Source organism: Gasterosteus aculeatus, chromosome 10 (assembly GCF_964276395.1).
Source record: "Gasterosteus aculeatus chromosome 10, fGasAcu3.hap1.1, whole genome shotgun sequence".
In the NCBI taxonomy this organism is placed as follows: domain Eukaryota; kingdom Metazoa; phylum Chordata; class Actinopteri; order Perciformes; family Gasterosteidae; genus Gasterosteus; species Gasterosteus aculeatus.
In genome coordinates this window covers 18,296,670-18,315,788 of record NC_135697.1, presented here as the reverse complement: position 1 = coordinate 18,315,788, position 19,119 = coordinate 18,296,670, and the positions used below count along the sequence as shown (strand labels likewise).

Here is a 19,119-nt window from a genome sequence, read left to right as displayed (position 1 = left end):
CAACCGGATGTGACGTCCACTGGCGTTGTTGTGTATTGGCTTGTGGGCGGGGCTTCGTGTGTGCCTGGCGGAGACGGGATGTAAACAGCTAGCATGCTCGTCTTACCCTCCAGCACAACGACGGACACACTCGGTGCCGGTAAGCCGCGTGTCGTTGTACTGTTTCTGAGCGCGATGGAGAAGGTCGCGGCCCGTGTCTCCGGAACCACAGTTAGCTTGGCCCGGTTAGTTCCGAGTGATATCGTCATGCTGTCGTCATGCTAGCTTGCTCTGGGAGATGACGGCGACATACAGTCCGTGAGCTGCCCGCGATCCTTCGGCTCTGTGTCGGACGTTTGACACCCGGGATGGTCTCGCCATCGAGTTTTAACCGACATCTCTGACCGGAGCGACGCGTGCGGTTTCACTGAACGACCTCACGCGCATCTTCAGACTTATTTTAGATACTAACTGCTCAAATGAGCTCAACACATCCGGGTCTCCAGTGGCGAAGGTCACGTGAGCTCTTACTCCTGGATGTCGGTTTAGCTCAGATGATGATGATGATGATGATGATGATGATGATGCTGATGATGAGGACGACAATGATGTGATGATGATGGTGATGATTGTGGTCAGGATGATGATGATGAGAACGACAATGATGTGATGATGATGAGGAGGATTTGGTGAGGATGATGATGATGATTGTGGTGAGGATGGTGATGATAGTGGTGAGGATGGTGATGATGAGGACGACAATGATGTGATGATGATTGTGGTGAGGATGATGATGACATTTACAGTCAGAGATTGAATATTAAGAAACGTTTAAAGCTTCAAGCTACTGATGTCATCAGGCTCTGTGTCTGTCTGTGACGACAGTGCTTGTCGAGGTGCATTGTGGGAAACGTAGGATCAGGTATTTGTTGATTAAACATTACATTTGATCTTTGGTTTTGGATTCAAATCATCTCTGAAGTAATTTAATGACCTCTTTCAGTACAACATTGATGAGGAATCCAAACCCGCCACCTGACCGACGGGTTCTTCTTATTTGTGTCTCCTCAGGACAGACAGGAAGTCTGTTGACACTCTGCTGACAGCAGAAGAAGATCCTCCTAACTGACTGCAAGGACTTAATCCAGCTTGCGACTTCCTATCAGCAGGAGAGAAGAAGAGGGAGAAGGAGGAGATCTGCCTTCAAGTCTATTCCGATATATTTCATTTAACGCGCCATGTTCAAGGTCTAACAGGTGCGTTTGTTTCGTGAGCGGGCTCCGCCGGGGGCCATGTTGTGGCAAAGCCCCGGACTTAAAGCAGAAGGAAGCTTTTCAACGTCCTGACATCGTTTTTCTAATCGTAGTGTTCCAGTCAGTAAGGAGTTACTTCCCGCTCCCATTCTCCAGCGGGTCAGCTGACCATGGCGGAGTCCAGCACGGTGGCGCCCACAACGACAGGAGCTCTGGTGATGGAGGACGTCAAAGGACTGATGGTAACCACGGCAACGGAGGCCACAAACGGCAACGGCGCCGCCAGCGCTCCTCTTCCCGCCAAAGTCCTGGAGGAGGAGGAGGAGGAGGAGGCCACGCTGCCCAATTTGTCCTCGCTGTCTTCTAAACCTGGGACAATAACCGCCGTCACCACAGAAGAAGAATCTCTGTCAGATCTACACAGACACGTCAAAGCTGAAGGAGGACAAGACTCAGAAAGAGAGACAGGTGAGGACCAGCACCATCCCATGTTGTCTTCAGAGCTCAAGTCTCACGGGTTGTCCTCTGACCTGGACCTCATGTGTCACGTGTTGTCCTCTGACCTGGACCTCATGTCTCCCGTGTTGTCCTCAGGTCTGGACCTCATGTCTCCCGTGTTGTCCTCAGGTCTGGACTGGGAGGAGAGCTCCTCCGTGGTGGGCGGCTCAGATGACCAGAGGGAATCGACCCACTCGACGTCCTCCTTAATCCCCGGTCTGGAGCCGTCAGACGGGTTCCCGGTCACAAGAGGCTCCCTGGACGTGGAGGATGGCTTGACTTCGTCCTGCTCTGCGGTTGGGGGGGGCGGCTCTCCATCTGCTGAGGTCCCCCGTCTGAAGGAGGAGGAGATGCTGGTGTCTGCTGGTGACACATCTTTTACCTCCTTATTGGACAAACTGCTGTTTATCAATGTGGATTGTTGATGCCTTCAATAATTGTTATCGTCTGTATTAGTTCAGAGATTAGATTATTTTACTGTGTGGTATTAATACTTTCACTGGACTAAAGGCTGTTATTACTATCATTTATATGTACATACTGTATATCTGACTGTAGTTCTCCTCCGGTCCAGAAGTGGGTCCTGTGGCTCCTCCCCCCGGCACTGGCCCCGCCTCCTCCACAGCTGCAGAGGCGGGGCCGTCCTCCGCCGCCTACTACCTGGTGAAGTGGATCACGTGGAAGGGGAAGAAGACTCCCATCATCACTCAGAGTGAGAACGGACCCTGCCCCCTGCTGGCCATCATGAACACGCTGTTCCTCCGCTGGAAGGTAGACCCTGGGTCTAAGCCCCGCCCCCCTGGGAGACCCCTTAGCGGCAGCATTTAACGAGATGCTTAGAGGCAGTGTGATACTGTGTTAAATACCACTGTGAATGTATTTCAGACACATCTAATGATATATTTATAATAAAGTAATACATATATAAAAGTTGACGCTGTAATTGGGTGGGTGCTCTCTGAAGCTGTGATCCTCAACCACAAAGCCACTCGTTTAACATCTCAGAGCTTCGAACATCCAAACCGTCCCTTAAGTACAACTCATGAGGTACCTTTACTTGTCTTGAGTATTTCAGTTTTAAGTTACTTAATACTTGCACTACATTTATAAATGATAAACAACTTCATTAAAATGAGCTCAGCATTAATGCAATGACAGGTTAATGCATCAGTGTGTTTCTACATAATGAGTACTTTTACTCTTTGTACTTGAAGTACATGTAGATAGTTGTACTTCCTCAGGACTAGTATTCCTACACTGTAGTGATGCTACTCGTACCTGTGTTTTCAGGCTAAACTCCCGGCTCAGACTGAAGTGGTCACCACTGAAGACCTGATGGCTCACCTGGGTACGATGAGTCTCAGCCAATCAGGAGCCTCTTCTGATTCTCACCTTTTACTAACAGCTGATTCATTCAGAGTACTTGTGATTTCTGTTGGACGATTCTATGATGTAGAAAAACACCGAATGCTCCTTTAATTGTGTGTGTGTGTGTGTGTGTGCTTGTATGCACATGCAGGGGAGTGTGTTTTGTCTGTTACACCCAGAGACAAGGCTGACGGGATGGATCTGAACTTCCAACAGGTACACACACACACACACACACACACACACACACACACACACAGCTGAGCATGGTCCCACCAGCAGAGTGTGGGCGGTGCCCCCACACACACACTCACACACAGGAAGGAAATCGAAGATGTGTTTGGAACTTCAGCCTGTGTGTGTGTGTGTGTGTGTGTGTGTCAGAACATGAGTGATGCGATGGCCGTGCTCCCGAAGCTCTCCACCGGTCTGGACGTTAACGTTCGTTTCACCGGAGTGACGGACTTCGAGTACACACCTGAGTGCATCGTGTTCGACCTGCTGGACATCCCGCTGTACCACGGCTGGCTGGTGGACCCACAGGTACACACTGTGTGTTTGTTTGTGTGTGGATGTGTGTGCGCCACAGTTGAGCCTATTTGTTGCCCTCAGAGTCCAGAGATGGAGGCTTCTGTCGGGAAGCTGAGCTACAACCAGCTGGTGGAGAAGATCATCGACTACAAACACTCATCAGACAGCAGTCGAGTTAGTGAAGGTAACACACACACACACACACACACACACACACACACACACACACACACACAGGACTTCATTGATGCTTTTCTAGTCTCTAGTGGTGATCATGTGACTAAGATGGACTAGGATGTTTGCAGCACAGCTAACAGCTAACAAAGGAGGTTGACTAGTTACATTGTGATGCGTTCAGGCTTCGAGAACATTATGTTGTTGTGATGTGTTCACAGGTAATCTGTAAAATGTAGCTTTGTGGTAAATAATCTAGACGTTTTCACATGACGTGTGTGTGTGTGTGTGTGTGTGTGTGTGTGTGTGTGTGTGTGTGTGTGTGTGTGTGTGTGTGTGTGTGTGTGTGCGCGCGCGCAGGGCTCCTTGCAGAGCAGTTCCTGGAGTCAACAGCAACACAGCTGTCGTATCACGGTTTGTGTGAACTCAACACGACGGCTACAGAAGGAGAAATATCTGTGTTTTTCAGAAACAACCACTTCAGTACCATGATCAAACATAAGGTGGAGCTACACACACACACACACACACACACACACACACACTGCAGTACTATACTGAAACACAAGGTGGACCTACACACATACTTCACACTGTTGTTCAGTCTGTGCGTGTCGTCCAGCTGGTGGAAGCATGTAGATGTTGAACAGTTGAGGCCCCAGTATTGAACCCTGGGGAACACCACGTGTCATTTGAGGCGCTCTAATGTGAAGTTCGCTACAGACACAAAGTAACTCTGATTCAAACCCGTCCAGAGGACGAGAGTTCCACTCAATTCACTCCGTGTCAGTCTGTCCAGTTGTCTGTGATGATCAACATGTGGAATGCAGCACGGACAAGCACCAGCAAGACAATGTTGGTTAAGTGGACAAAAAGTCCTTCAGCCGCAGAAAAAACACTGTTTCAGATATTTTATATAAAAAGTTGCATGGTCTAACTTTTTTTTAGGAGTTTCTTAAGTTTTGTTAATAGTTTTTACACACACACGCACACACACACGCACGCACGCACGCACGCACCTACCTGATGTTAATACGGTCTCTTCTCTCAGGGGCACCTGTACCTGTTGGTGTCCGATCAGGGCTTCCTCCAGGAGGAGGGGCTGGTCTGGGAGTCTCTTCATAACGTCGAGGGAGACGGAAACTTCTGCGACTCTGACTTCAGGCTGTGTCATCCTCCTCAGAGAGCTCCGCCCACCACAACCCTGCCGCCCGGCGCCCAGGACGCGCAGAGACAGATTGACCAGGTGAGACCAGACCAGGGGAGACGGGTCTTATGCTGCGTTCACACCGAGAGCAAAGCGAAAAGATTCCCTGCAAAGTCAGTGCACTGACGCGAATGGTTGCGAACTAAGCACGTTTTCAACGGGCGGCGCAGCGATGCGAATAATTCGCTTCATCCGCCTAAAATACTCGCCCGACGCTGTCCTGCGGAACCAATCAGCGTTGAGATGCTCCGCCCGTCATCACCGCCGTCCTGCTGTCAAAGCGTGAATGTACTTTATGAAACAGCCGCTCGCTGGACGCACACAGACGCTCTGCAGCTGAGCTGAACGCCTGTAAGTTAGTTAGTGTCTGACGGAGAGACGGGTCATCAAACGGAGCGCTGGTCAGCCTGTTTAGCGCCGGAAGCGTCAACCAGACGCACTTGCTGAATTAAATACAAATAGTCGGCGAGTAAAGCATTGAGAAAACTCTCCTTGCTTTTGTTATGAGCGCACCATGAGACCTACCTGGTGGGGACAGGTGTTCTTTGTTGGTTTTAGGACTACCTGGTGGCGGTGTCCCTGCAGCAGCAGCAGGGCGGGGCCCCGGGGCCCCTCAGTGACCTGGAGCTGGCCCAACAACTCCAACAGGAGGAATACCAGCAGCAGCAGCAGCAGCAGCAGCAGCAGCAGGGATCACCGGCGGCAGCACAGGCGGTGAGACCACCACACTGTAAATGTTCCTGAGGCTCTTTTCTTCTGTGCCGGTGTTGATTATGATGTCACCGTGTTTCCAGGTCAGAGGTCACGGGTCACAGCAGGGCGGAGCGCGGAGAAGAGAGAAGGACTCGGACTGTGTGGTCTTATAAACTTTCTCTTGGTGACGCGTCTGCACACACACACTCACAGCTCGATGCCAAACCCCAGTGCTTTTGTTACGTCCAGTTTCAGATGTGATTCCTGGTTCTGGAAATGTTTGTAAAAATGTAAGTTAGAGGTGTTGTCTAATAAAGGCTTTAACAAGTTGTGACTAACCGTTTTATTAATGGTTAATAAATGATCTACTGATGCATAACTAATCAGTTATGAAGCATCAATAAGAACGTTGTGGGGAAGTTTTGAAAGATTAATAAATATTTACCGTCTGTCTTTTGTTCCGAGCTTCCTGATAAACTAAACCAACTTCACTGAGGTGAGGTAATGTTTTAGTTTTTATAATTTGATATTAATCTAATTTTGCAGTTTTAAAGGTTGATGAAGTCGACAAAAAGCCATAAATGTTAATAAATCATTGCTGAATAAATATTATGTGTGTTTATTGGAATTCTTGTTGATGAACTTAAGAGTTAAAATGACTAAACCACAGACAGAAGATGATTATTAACCTGTTACAACTCATCTGAAAATGAGCAGTTGTTACTTTAATAGGACTCCAACCATGGAATGATTGAACTCGATATAGAGCTTTTACTTTGGATAATAAATGTGTACGATAGTGGTCACACAATAGAAAGAAGCCGAAGTAACGAAAAGTTGCTAAACGTTGGAGCTGTGAGTGTTGGGCAGCGTCATTCGCATCTCGTACCGACACAACCAACTAGTTATCGATCACGTTTCGCTGGCGTTAGAGCTCCGAGCGTTCGATGGCATCAGAAACACTCGGTGCTGCTCGGGGAAGCAGCTGGACGGGGGCGGGTTTGTTACTGGAAGTTGCTGAATGATGTTGTGATGACGTCATTACGTAGATTACAAAATAACGTAGAAAAATTGACTGTCCATCTCAGCAAAAACTATGATTTGACATGTTAATTCAGATTTTTTTGATCATTATCATCAAATATTTGTATTTGTAGACCTCATATAACCACAACACATGTAATATAATCGGATATTTTAAAACACATCGTCTTGAACAATTACACATTAGACATCATTGAATAGTTTTTAGTTGGTAACACTGGACACGCTGGTGTCAAGGACTGCCCTTTTTCATCCACGTAATATATCATAAATCAGGAAGTCAGTGATGCAGAATAGTGAGTTTGTTTCTTCTAGACTGGATTACTGTAATCGATCGGCCTCCTTGTTATCTCACATACGTATTGTGAATCGCCTTGGAATGCATAGCGCTTTAAGAAAAGGAGAGGGAAAAACCGTCGGGGGGGATGGAGACAATGCGGCGGGGAGGTACTTTAAGGTACTTCTCCTCACCTACAAGGTAGGCTGGGGGCCAGAGCCTTCAGTTATCAAGCTCCTCTTTGGTGGAACCAGGTTCCACTTTCAGCCCGGGGGGCAGATTCGGTCAGCTCTTTTCAGATAAAGCTTAAAACGTTCCTCTTTGATATGGCTTATAGTTAGGGCTGGCTCAGGTGAGCCGGACCAGCCCTTAGTGAAGCTGCTACATTCTTAGACTGCGAAGGATAATTCACGTCTCATTAATGCACATCAGTAATTCTGCTTCTTCCCCAAAGTTTTTGTGCTTCCTCGCCTCGCGGGTTTCCGTAGATCATGGTTCTATCCAGACTCTGTTCCTGACTCTCACCACGGTCCTGCTATTATTGTTAGTATTATAAATATTAATCACATTACTATTACTGTCATCAGTGTTGTCCTACAGGTTATTTTCTATGTAATTTATGAATTAATTCATCTTGGCTTTGTCCTCCCTTAACTTTTTATTTTTCTTCTCCACACAGTGAAACACGTGGGCAGCAGTTAGCATTGCTGGCATCGTTAAATTGTTTTATACCAACTAAATGAAAACAAAGGAGAGAAACGTCTTCGATTAGAATGAATGCACTTTAAGAGTTTCCACATAGTCTTTAACACATTCCAGCTGTAGAAAGAAAGAAGGCAAATGAAAGTTAGAAGCAGAGACCAGTTCCTACGGAAGCTTTTCCTCTCCAGAATTCACTCCGAAAAAAGCTGTTTAATTTCAACTAAGAAATAGAGATATTGTGTCTCATTCTGTTGCATTCAGCGACCAAGAATGTTTCTATACTCAAAGTGTGACAAAGTTTAATAAACGCAACTCCCTTCTGGACTGATGTCGGAGAGGAAAACCTTTCAGCGTTGAAACCCATAAAGTGTCTGATATAAAAGCTCTCCCCTCCATCTTAAGCGTTATTGGCTTCTGTACATCTGAAGGCATCGATTTCATCTCCCAGGAGAACCAACTCATTTACATACTTACATATTCACACACAGAAAACACACTATTTGATATTTAAGTAGCTCATCTGGTAAACTTTAGTCACAGCTGCATCTTTGTCGAGCGGGGTGGCGTCTATAATGGCGAGCTAACCGTTAGCAAGCTAACGGAATCAAATCTGAGCAAGCTAACGGTTTGCGGTAACATGCCGCTGCTTTGACAATAACAGACTTGTGCTGCTCCTTCAAGGCCAAACACACAAAAACAACGAAACAGACGTTAAAAACAAAACCCTAAATACTGGCTTTATCCCGGCGAGAAGCGTCCATATCTTTATAATTATACTCAGCACGTACGCTGACTGGACATTCCTTTTGTACAGAAGAAAAATAGAAAAGTCAAAGCTAAAATCAAATCAAAGGGGGATGGAATTAATTAAGCTAGCAAAGATTTTAGCTGAGTCGTTGTCAAGCTAACGGCTAACAAGGAATCACAGTCCGTATTGATTGAATGATGTTACAATATTGTAATTTGTAGAACAGTTAGTTAGCTTTCAGTGAACGAAAACGTAAAAATATTATGTAACATTAACAGTTAACGCAGCACTAGCTAATGTTTCTCTTCACGTCCTATTAAATCCTCTAAACCTGTTTTTTAATGTAAACAGTGACTTCAATGTGATGTTTTTGTACTCAGGTGTAACACGCTGGGATAAAGCCATAGGAAGTGTTACTGACAGTCATTACAACATCATTATACATTTTAAAAAATAAGACATTTGTTTCTCAGTAATGAGAAAAAATATTGTAGTGGATTGTTATTACATATATAAAAAAAACATTCACATATTCAGGAAACTGATCTAATGAAGAATTATTTTTTAGCTCTCCCGATTGGCCAAATCACAGGAATGTATCTCTAAAGGGCCAATCAGAGAGGAGGAAAGCTGGGAGATCAGTAATTATGCAGATTTCCAATTAATGGTTGAGGTTCTTAAATAAAATATGTTGCTTAGGAATTGTTTCACCGACTGGGGGCTATTTTGATTTAAGGAAAGACCAGAAATCACAACTATAACGATAACTCTTGTTATTGCTAGCATGTGCAACATGTCAGGAACAGAAACTCAAAAACATAGTTTTTATATAACATATAAACGTAAAATCATCCCAATAAATGAACTGACAAGTTCAGCACAATTCTTTTTAAACAGAAAATAGGTCCATTTACTCTCAACTTTAACACCTAATTACCGTACGTTTTCTGGAGAATTTTCTTAATTGTTTAAACATATTCTGCCATAAAAGAGCAGAATATATGTTGTAGATGTGAGATGCAGGATATTTTTAGTAGTAGTTTTTATGGTAATATTCATGAGGAATTTAATTTAAATGAAAAAAGTCAAGCTAAAAATCCAAATCAATTTTCAAAGGTGAAATGGTATCTTCAAAGTCTAACTCAGGAGATTCATTAATGATCAAATGTTATCCATTAGAATCCAACAGAAGACAGCTTTTGATGTATTTGATGCATCTGATTCTTTCAGCCCATTTACTTCTTCTCTTCTATGTATGACTTTAGTTTTATTTCACAGGAAACAACCACCTGGATAAAAGTCCCACACACGGAACCCAGCTGCCCTCAAACGCCACGCGGTCTCACCGCCTTTAAACCAACGTGACGGAACGAGAGTTCAAAGGTTATCTGAGGTCACATGATGCCATTGGTGACGTACTGAAAGGAATCATAGAGTTTGGTCGTGATGGAACGCATGGATCCGTCCACCAGTTGCTCCACCAGCAGCTGCAGCTGCTCCTCCGTCAGAGACATGTGGAAACGCTCCTTCAGGCCGCGGATGGTGCTCGATCCGTGGAAACAGGCGAGGTGAGAGCCTGGAGACGCCGAGGTTAGCAAGGTCAGCAAAGTCTGCGAGGTCACCAAGGTGACCAAAGTAATGAGGTCACCAAGGTCGCCAAGCTCATCAAAGAAGAAAAAAGGTAGTAAAGAAAAACGATACTATGACACTTTGAAACATTCATTTCCTTTTTTCGACATGCAGAGGGAGAAGGAACATGATGAAGATGGAAGATGATGAAAACATACAAACAAGACAAAAAATGCTACTGTTTTGTCACAATGTAACTGTTAAGTTTGTGTTTTTTTAAAGAAACATCATTGTCAAAAAACACTCAAAAGGTCAGTGGTAAAAAAAAAACTAAAAAAAAAACTTGGTAAGTTGAAAAAGGGAAAAAGAAGGCACACTGTGTCAAAAAGTAAAAACATCACAATATATGGGAAACAAGTTGAAAATGTCATAGTATGTCATTAAACGTGATAAAAAGTCCTGGTATCATGTACTATTATGCATGTTAATACTAATATATACTCGGAGTACTCTTGTAAATATACGAGTATACTACCTTGCTGCATGATCTCCACAATCTGTAGAACCTTCTCCATGTGTTTCCTGGCAGCGATGAGACCCTGAAGAATCAACATCTTGTAGTAGATGAACATGTCGCCATCCAGACCCCCCATCACCTGAGAGATCACATTACATTACATCTCATGTCATCACATTACATGTCAGCACATCACATTACATCACATGTCATCACATCACATCACATTACATCACATTACATCGCATCACATTACATCACATGTCTTTTAGCTGACGCCTTTATCCAAAGCGACTTACATTTTAACCCCTCTCACCCCGGACAAAACCTGTTTGTGCCCCTTCCATCTGGCAGGAGGCTGAGGTCCATCAGGACTACGACCTCCCGCCACACCAACAGCAGTCGGGCTCATCAACAGAGCCGGTCCCCCACTGACTGACTATAACACTCCACCGGTCACTCCCCTTCACACTGCACATGTCACTTTAGCTGTCATTTGTCACTCGTCACTTTGTCACTTGTTCGATAGCGCACTTTATTTTTTATATTTTTAAAATATTTTTATTCTCTTATTTTATACTAACCCACAGCCTTATTCTACTAACCCATTGCATTTCATTTCACTTTATTTTATTACTTGTGCACTGCTGTCTTGTTGTCTATTGTTGTCACGCACCAACCGCCAAGACAAATTCCTGGTATGTTTGACATATTTTGGCAATAAATGTTTCCTGATGGCTTTTTTTTTACATGTTTGCTGAGGGAGCAGTTAGGGGTTCGGTGTCTTGCTCAGGGACACTTCGGCATGGGACACGGAGCAGCCGGGGCTCAAACTGCCTCGAACCTTGCGGTTCCCAACACACCCTCTCTGGCCCTGCACCACGTCGACTCATTCTTCTACATCTCCTCGCCCATAGTCTTCTATTTTACACTGTAGAGGTAAATTGTGATTTTTTAAACATAGCACTTTATGATTTGTTATTTGTCTTGTTGTCCATTGTCTCACTGTCCAATGTTAAGCAAAAAACGTCAAATATCTAACATATTTTGGCAATCAAAAAAAAAGTTCCTGATTGCTGATCATCATCCCCATCATCTTCACCACCGTCATCATCACAATCATCATCACCACCACCAGCATCGTCGTCATCGTCACGATCATACTCATCACTACCATCATCTTCACCACTATCATCACAATCATCACCATTAACACCATCATCTTCACCACAATCATCACCATTAACACCATCATCACCACCGTCATCATCACCATTAACGCCATCCTCATCACCACCATCATCATCACAATCATCACCATCATCTTCACCACCATCATCCTCATCACCACCGTCATCATCACAATCATCACCATTAACACCATCATCACCATCATCATCATCATCATCACCATCATCCTCATCATCACGATCATAATCATCATCAGAACTCGACCACATTTCAGCATTCACTCACGTCTACAAACTCTGAGGTGAGTTTGAAGGCCGAGGTCTCGAACCCGAGGTTCCTTGGAGAGCTGGAGAGGATGAAGCCAAAGTCGATGTGGATGATGTGACCTTCAGAGTCCAGCAGGATGTTCCCGTTGTGTCTATGGAGCACAGTGTGCCGATGAGAGAGAGCTACAGCACTGTTAGCCTAGCTTAGCACACAGTGTGTATCGGTATGTGTTCCTCACCTGTCTTTGACCTGCAGCAGGTAACAGATCAGACTGTATCCGGCGCAGCTTTGCACAAAGCTTCTCTGAGCCGCGAGGAACGCTTCGGTGGTGAAGCTGCCGTGTTCCTGCAAAAAGTAGTCGAGCAGCGAGAGTTGGCTCTGCTTACGCACCTGGAGGAGGAGACACATCTTCCCTGAAACACTTCTCATGTAGTATAGATTGTACTTGTACGTCGGCCGGGGAGCAGAGCACCTGGACCGCTTGAACTTACCTGGTGCAGAGAGACGGCGTTGAGGACAGGTTCGATCATCCCGCTATCCGATGACATCACCAGGATTTTATAGGGTTTGATCCACAGAGGAACTCGCTCCTGCTGCCAGATGGACTGAAACACAACGCGTCGACCATCAGCACCACCAGGGGGTGAGAAAAGTACAAGTAGTACTTCATGTGCCCGTAGTACAAGTGCTCCAGGTGAGTCGGTACCTGTAGTACAAGTAGTACTTCATGTGCCCGTAGTACAAGTGCTCCAGGTGAGTCGGTACCTGTAGTACAAGTAGTACTTCATGTGCCCGTAGTACAAGTGCTCCAGGTGAGTCGGTACCTGTAGTACAAGTAGTACTTCATGTGCCCGTAGTACAAGTGCTCCAGGTGAGTCGGTACCTGTAGTACAAGTAGTACTTCATGTGCCCGTAGTACAAGTGCTCCAGGTGAGTGGGTACCTGTAGTACAAGTACTTCATGTGCCCGTAGTACAAGTGCTCCAGGTGAGTGGGTACCTGTAGTACAAGTACTTCATGTGCCCGTAGTACAAGTGCTCCAGGTGAGTGGGTACCTGTAGTACAAGTACTTCATGTGCCCGTAGTACAAGTGCTCCAGGTGAGTGGGTACCTGTAGTACAAGTACTCCATGTGCCCGTAGTACAAGTGCTCCAGGTGAGTGGGTACCTGTAGTACAAGTACTTCATGTGCCCGTAGTACAAGTGCTCCAGGTGAGTGGGTACCTGTAGTACAAGTACTTCATGTGCCCGTAGTACAAGTGCTCCAGGTGAGTGGGTACCTGTAGTACAAGTACTTCATGTGCCCGTAGTACAAGTGCTCCAGGTGAGTGGGTACCTGTAGTACAAGTACTTCATGTGCCCGTAATACAAGTGCTCCAGGTGAGTGGGTACCTGTAGTACAAGTACTTCATGTGTCCGTAGTACAGGTGCTCCAGGTGAGTGGGTACCTGTAGTACAAGTACTTCATGTGCCCGTAGTACAAGTGCTCCAGGTGAGTGGGTACCTGTAGTACAAGTACTTCATGTGACCGTAGTACAAGTGCTCCAGGTGAGTGGGTACCTGTAGTACAAGTACTCCATGTGCCCGTAGTACAAGTGCTCCAGGTGAGTGGGTACCTGTAGTACAAGTACTTCATGTGTCCGTAGTACAAGTGCTCCAGGTGAGTGGGTACCTGTAGTACAAGTACTTCATGTGCCCGTAGTACAAGTGCTCCAGGTGAGTGGGTACCTGTAGTACAAGTACTTCATGTGCCCGTAGTACAAGTGCTCCAGGTGAGTGGGTACCTGTAGTACAAGTACTTCATGTGCCCGTAGTACAAGTGCTCCAGGTGAGTGGGTACCTGTAGTACAAGTACTTCATGTGTCCGTAGTACAAGTGCTCCAGGTGAGTGGGTACCTGTAGTACAAGTACTTCATGTGCCCGTAGTACAAGTGCTCCAGGTGAGTGGGTACCTGTAGTACAAGTACTTCATGTGCCCGTAGTACAAGTGCTCCAGGTGAGTGGGTACCTGTAGTACAAGTACTTCATGTGCCCGTAGTACAAGTGCTCCAGGTGAGTGGGTACCTGTAGTACAAGTACTTCATGTGCCCGTAGTACAAGTGCTCCAGGTGAGTGGGTACCTGTAGTACAAGTACTTCATGTGCCCGTAGTACAAGTGCTCCAGGTGAGTGGGTACCTGTAGTACAAGTACTTCATGTGCCCGTAGTACAAGTGCTCCAGGTGAGTGGGTACCTGTAGTACAAGTACTTCATGTGCCCGTAGTACAAGTGCTCCAGGTGAGTGGGTACCTGTAGTACAAGTACTCCATGTGCCCGTAGTACAAGTGCTCCAGGTGAGTGGGTACCTGTAGTACAAGTACTCCATGTGCCCGTAGTACAAGTGCTCCAGGTGAGTGGGTACCTGTAGTACAAGTACTTCATGTGCCCGTAGTACAAGTGCTCCAGGTGAGTGGGTACCTGTAGTACAAGTACTTCATGTGCCCGTAGTACAAGTGCTCCAGGTGAGTGGGTACCTGTAGTACAAGTACTTCATGTGCCCGTAGTACAAGTGCTCCAGGTGAGTGGGTACCTGTAGTACAAGTACTTCATGTGCCCGTAGTACAAGTGCTCCAGGTGAGTGGGTACCTGTAGTACAAGTACTCCATGTGCCCGTAGTACAAGTGCTCCAGGTGAGTGGGTACCTGTAGTACAAGTACTTCATGTGCCCGTAGTACAAGTGCTCCAGGTGAGTGGGTACCTGTAGTACAAGTACTTCATGTGCCCGTAGTACAAGTGCTCCAGGTGAGTGGGTACCTGTAGTACAAGTACTTCATGTGCCCGTAGTACAAGTGCTCCAGGTGAGTGGGTACCTGTAGTACAAGTACTTCATGTGCCCGTAATACAAGTGCTCCAGGTGAGTGGGTACCTGTAGTACAAGTACTTCATGTGTCCGTAGTACAAGTGCTCCAGGTGAGTGGGTACCTGTAGTACAAGTACTTCATGTGTCCGTAGTACAGGTGCTCCAGGTGAGTGGGTACCTGTAGTACAAGTACTTCATGTGCCCGTAGTACAAGTGCTCCAGGTGAGTGGGTACCTGTAGTACAAGTACTTCATGTGACCGTAGTACAAGTGCTCCAGGTGAGTGGGTACCTGTAGTACAAGTACTTCATGTGTCCGTAGTACAGGTGCTCCAGGTGAGTGGGTACCTGTAGTACAAGTACTTCATGTGCCCGTAGTACAAGTGCTCCAGGTGAGTGGGTACCTGTAGTACAAGTACTTCATGTGCCCGTAATACAAGTGCTCCAGGTGAGTGGGTACCTGTAGTACAAGTACTTCATGTGTCCGTAGTACAAGTGCTCCAGGTGAGTGGGTACCTGTAGTACAAGTACTTCATGTGTCCGTAGTACAAGTGCTCCAGGTGAGTGGGTACCTGTAGCTGTCGGAGGACCTGATAGGCCAGCAGCTCCTGCCTCAGGTCGTCTCCACACTTCACAATGACGGACAGCAGCCTCCAGTTCATCAGGTGACCGTACGGAGAACCTTCCCTGATCCTCCTGCAGGGTTACGTGTATTTATACATGTGTCATAATACGGTGTGTATTTATACACGATACGGTGTGTATTTATACACGTATCATAATCGGCTCAGCTGGACTCACCGGACTTTGTCCTCCCAGGGTTCCTTGAGGGCGACGGCCGACGGGTCCTCGGGGTCTCTCCTGAAGGTCGTCGGCGTGTGAGCGAGGTTCTCCGACAGACGACGCCTGGAGAACAACGAGGAGCAAAGTACACATCACTTAAGAACAAGAGTATTTCTGTTTACTTTTTACCACGTTTACCTTATGACTTCTTTACTTATGAAAAGAAGATTAGACTAGAATCAGTTTATTATTCATAATATACATTATACAGCTTTACTTGTCTTTAAAGGCCCCGTTGTACCACAAGCTCATCACGATGTTTTCTGGCTAAACGGAGACGAGTCTTGAAGTTCGTTTTACTCAGCGGTGGTTTTGGTTTGTGTCTCTTTCTTCTGGTGGGGTCCTGGACCCCGTGAGGCCTGCAGCTCTTTGCATGTTGTTCTGGGGTCTTTGGGGCTCCTGAGAAGGTTCACCACTGTTTGTGCTTCGCTGGAGACCCAAAGCTTCACAAATGAGACCTTTTCCACACTGATGATCTCAGTGACTGTTTCTTTGGATCGAAGCCTTTGAGGATCGTTTGGTCTTCTTCACGCTGTCAGCTCCTTTTTAAGTGACTTCTTCATTGAGAAGGTGTGTTTAGAGAAATGGAACTCAGCTTTCCAAAGATGTGATAAATCACAGTTCATTCATGTTTTAACGGGGATCATTGTTCACACGGGACCATTGTCTCACCTTAACAATAAAAACCTTCATTTTGTGTTTACTTGTTATCTTTGTCTAATATTTAAATCTGTTTGATGATTTGGGGGCAAACAACTGTATGTGCATCCGAGTGTGTGTATATACGTACATCTGTATTCATACAGATGTTTGTGTTTACCTGATGTCTCCGGCTGCGATGAAAACTGGCTCTTTGCTCTCCAGACTTGTGATGCTGTCGACTGAAAACTGGCTGATGTTGTCAGAGCTGCTGGTCTGAGCCTCCACCTGCACCACCCACACACAGATGTGTAGATGTACAATTATATGGAAAGCTCTAAATGAGGCGCCACACACACCAGATCGCCGTGTTTAAGGATTTCATCTTACGAGACGAAGCACGCGGACAAATACAAAAGCTTCGCTGACTATTCGGTGTCTTTAGAAAGCTAAGAAGAAGAAGAATTAAGATTATGCAGAATTGAGTTCAGCTTGTGCTCTGGTCCCCCAACAATATCTTCAGTGTCACATGTGGCCCCTGGATTAATGTGACAATATATCTTAACAGATTAACTTCTGGTTTCCTTCAGTCTGCAGTCAGTTAGAGACGAGAGCGAGGCGGCGTTCCTCCACGATGACCAGCATGACATTAACTATCAAACAACCGCTTTAAAATACTCACGTTCTTAAGTGATCACTACTTGGACGTGAGATTTAGTCTTTACAAAAACAACATTCATTAATCGCAATTAATCGTGATGATGAATTTCAAAATATGCGATTAATTTGTGATTTTCTTATCTACCCTAATATATAAACATGTGTGTGTGTGTGTGTGTGTGTGTGTGTGTGTGTGAGCTCTAGATGAGGCTCACCTCCACCTGCAGCTGCCCGATGTCGTCGGTGGCCCACGCCTCGTCGTCGTTGTCGTAATTTGGGACAGTGGAGAAGCTTCCCGCCCGGTGCTCTGACATCATTCCGACATTGTTAGCATCAGACGCGCCGCCGCAGTCCAGGTTCTCTGCGGAGCGCGCCGAGCGGATCCTCGTCTCCGGGATCCGGACCGGAACCGGAGACGTCTCAAAGCTCTTGCACTCCAAAACCTCCACGTAGATGATGTACGGAGCCTGAGGAGGACGGGCAAACATTCCTGTTAGAACCAACATTAGCATACTAGTCGATGTTTGTGCTAAGCTAGGCTACCCGTGCGCCTGAGTCACCTTGTCCTTGGAGTTAAGCACCACGGCCTGCGTGTGGGGGATCCGGCACACGTGGTGCTGCCGCTCGGCGGTGGGCAGCCACACGCGGGCCGGCAGCTTGTGGTTGAGCTGCGACAGCTCTGAGATCAGCCGCTGGGTCTTCTGCTCCTTGGTGGGCAGCGTGGCCAGACGCTTCCCGATGCCGAGCAGAGACTTGACCAGCTCCCGCTGAGGACGCAGACGCTCCGGCTGCCGCGGGGAGACGGATTTAAATCAGCGTGATTGTCTTTAACCGACACACAACGACACCGGTGGTCGATCTGGACTCCATCATCCCCCCGCTCACATCCCACTCAGTCCTCAGCAGTACCCGGACCAGCACTTAGACTGCCGGGGGACTTCGAAGGACACCGAGCCGCTACGCATCATAAACCAACGTTACCGACTTCCTGTGGTCTTTGTGCCCCCCGGGTACGATTTATTATATATTATTAAGATGTAATATTGAATATACTTCATCAAAAAGTGTTTTAATGTTAAGGCTCATTTTATTCTCATATTCTGAAACAGAACCGCTGTCGTGATAATAAACAACAACTAAATGTCTGGATTCACCTCCTCGTGAACGGCTTCTACCTTCGGGTTACTTCCTGTCCGCCGGAGACCAGAACCCGGCTCGCTGCTCGCCGTGGTGGCGTCTGACTTGGATCTGTGGTGGGTCCTCCTAGTCGGCGAAAGAAAGGCCTCCGCCGGCGCCGGGCCGGCGCTGGAGAACAAGGAGGCGGAGTCTGTGTTGCTGCTGTTGTGCCTCCGGTGGCAGCGGCTGCGGGGCGGCGAGGACGGTGGGCTGCCGCAGACGGGGACGAGGGCGTCCGGCGGAGGCGCCGTCGGTTTGAGTTCGTCCGACAGGATGAGCTTCCTCAGCTTGGTGCCTCTGGAGTGGCGCTGGGTGGAGATGTGCATGTCGGAGGAGTACGCGCCCAGCAGCCAGGCCGTCAGCAGGGAGAAGGTTATTCCTCCTCTGCAGCGGTGAATCTGAGGGACAAAAGACGTTAAAGCGTCCAGCTACGGATCGTCCCGGTAGATCCAGAGGGAACTGGAGCACAAGCGGTGAAACGACAGAACGGTAAAAGGATAAAACACGGACACAGTTGAAGACTGTTGATGCTAAGCTAAAAGTGGGCGGGTCGGATTTAAACTCTGAATAATAAAGAGGTGGAGACACTGCGCCTCGACTTCCACCTGTGACCTTCACGTGACCTCCGCGCGGGACTCACCAGGTACGGTCGGATGGCGTCGCCCACCTCGGTGTCCATGTGCACGTACATGTTGAGCAGCTGCGGCAGGTAGAAGTCCACCTCGCTGTCGGGGAAGCTGAAGAGACGGTTCCCGATGTACGCCTGCACCCCCGGCTCCTTGGACTTGTACAGGTAGGAGATCGCCATGGAAACGTCAAACAGCTTGGACTCAAACAGGCGCAGCAGCCACGACTGCTTAGACGCCGCCGCCGCCGGCAGCAGGGAGGGAGGCGCCGGTCGGGGTGGAGGAGACGGGTCTCTGTGGAGTCTCCCTTCCTCCTGCGCCTC

At 47.1% G+C, this 19,119-nt stretch overlaps 2 protein-coding genes across 14 annotated transcripts; one reads left to right on the top strand and one right to left on the bottom strand.

Annotated features, from left to right (window-relative positions):
- The first annotated feature begins 2 nt into the window (after positions 1-2).
- On the top strand, positions 3-6,310 carry mindy1 (MINDY lysine 48 deubiquitinase 1). 13 transcript variants are annotated; one of them, XM_040188756.2, is made up of 13 exons: positions 3-139; positions 1,051-1,235; positions 1,346-1,700; positions 1,860-2,096; positions 2,305-2,501; positions 3,021-3,078; positions 3,250-3,314; positions 3,483-3,641; positions 3,711-3,813; positions 4,164-4,306; positions 4,855-5,049; positions 5,569-5,724; positions 5,805-6,310. In XM_040188756.2, exons 3-13 carry the CDS (start codon positions 1,403-1,405, stop codon positions 5,874-5,876), a joined length of 1,683 nt encoding a protein of 560 aa, XP_040044690.2. In that variant the 5' UTR covers positions 3-139; positions 1,051-1,235; positions 1,346-1,402; the 3' UTR covers positions 5,877-6,310. The 13 variants fall into 13 exon arrangements, with proteins under 13 accessions (XP_040044690.2, XP_040044688.2, XP_040044689.2 ...); XM_040188754.2 differs by having other exon boundaries at positions 5,549-5,724; XM_040188755.2 differs by having other exon boundaries at positions 1,827-2,096.
- Positions 6,311-7,787: 1,477 nt separating this feature from the next.
- Positions 7,788-19,110, bottom strand: LOC120826455 (phosphatidylinositol 4-kinase beta-like; the record flags this gene model as incomplete). The annotated part of the gene is given in 12 exon segments (XM_078081062.1): positions 7,788-10,050; positions 10,579-10,699; positions 12,037-12,169; positions 12,257-12,408; positions 12,510-12,623; positions 15,425-15,548; positions 15,654-15,758; positions 16,516-16,622; positions 17,210-17,461; positions 17,555-17,782; positions 18,170-18,568; positions 18,811-19,110. Coding segments are annotated over 12 exon segments (2,217 nt in total), but the record flags the coding sequence as incomplete, so codon positions are not given.
- Positions 19,111-19,119: the final 9 nt, after the last annotated feature.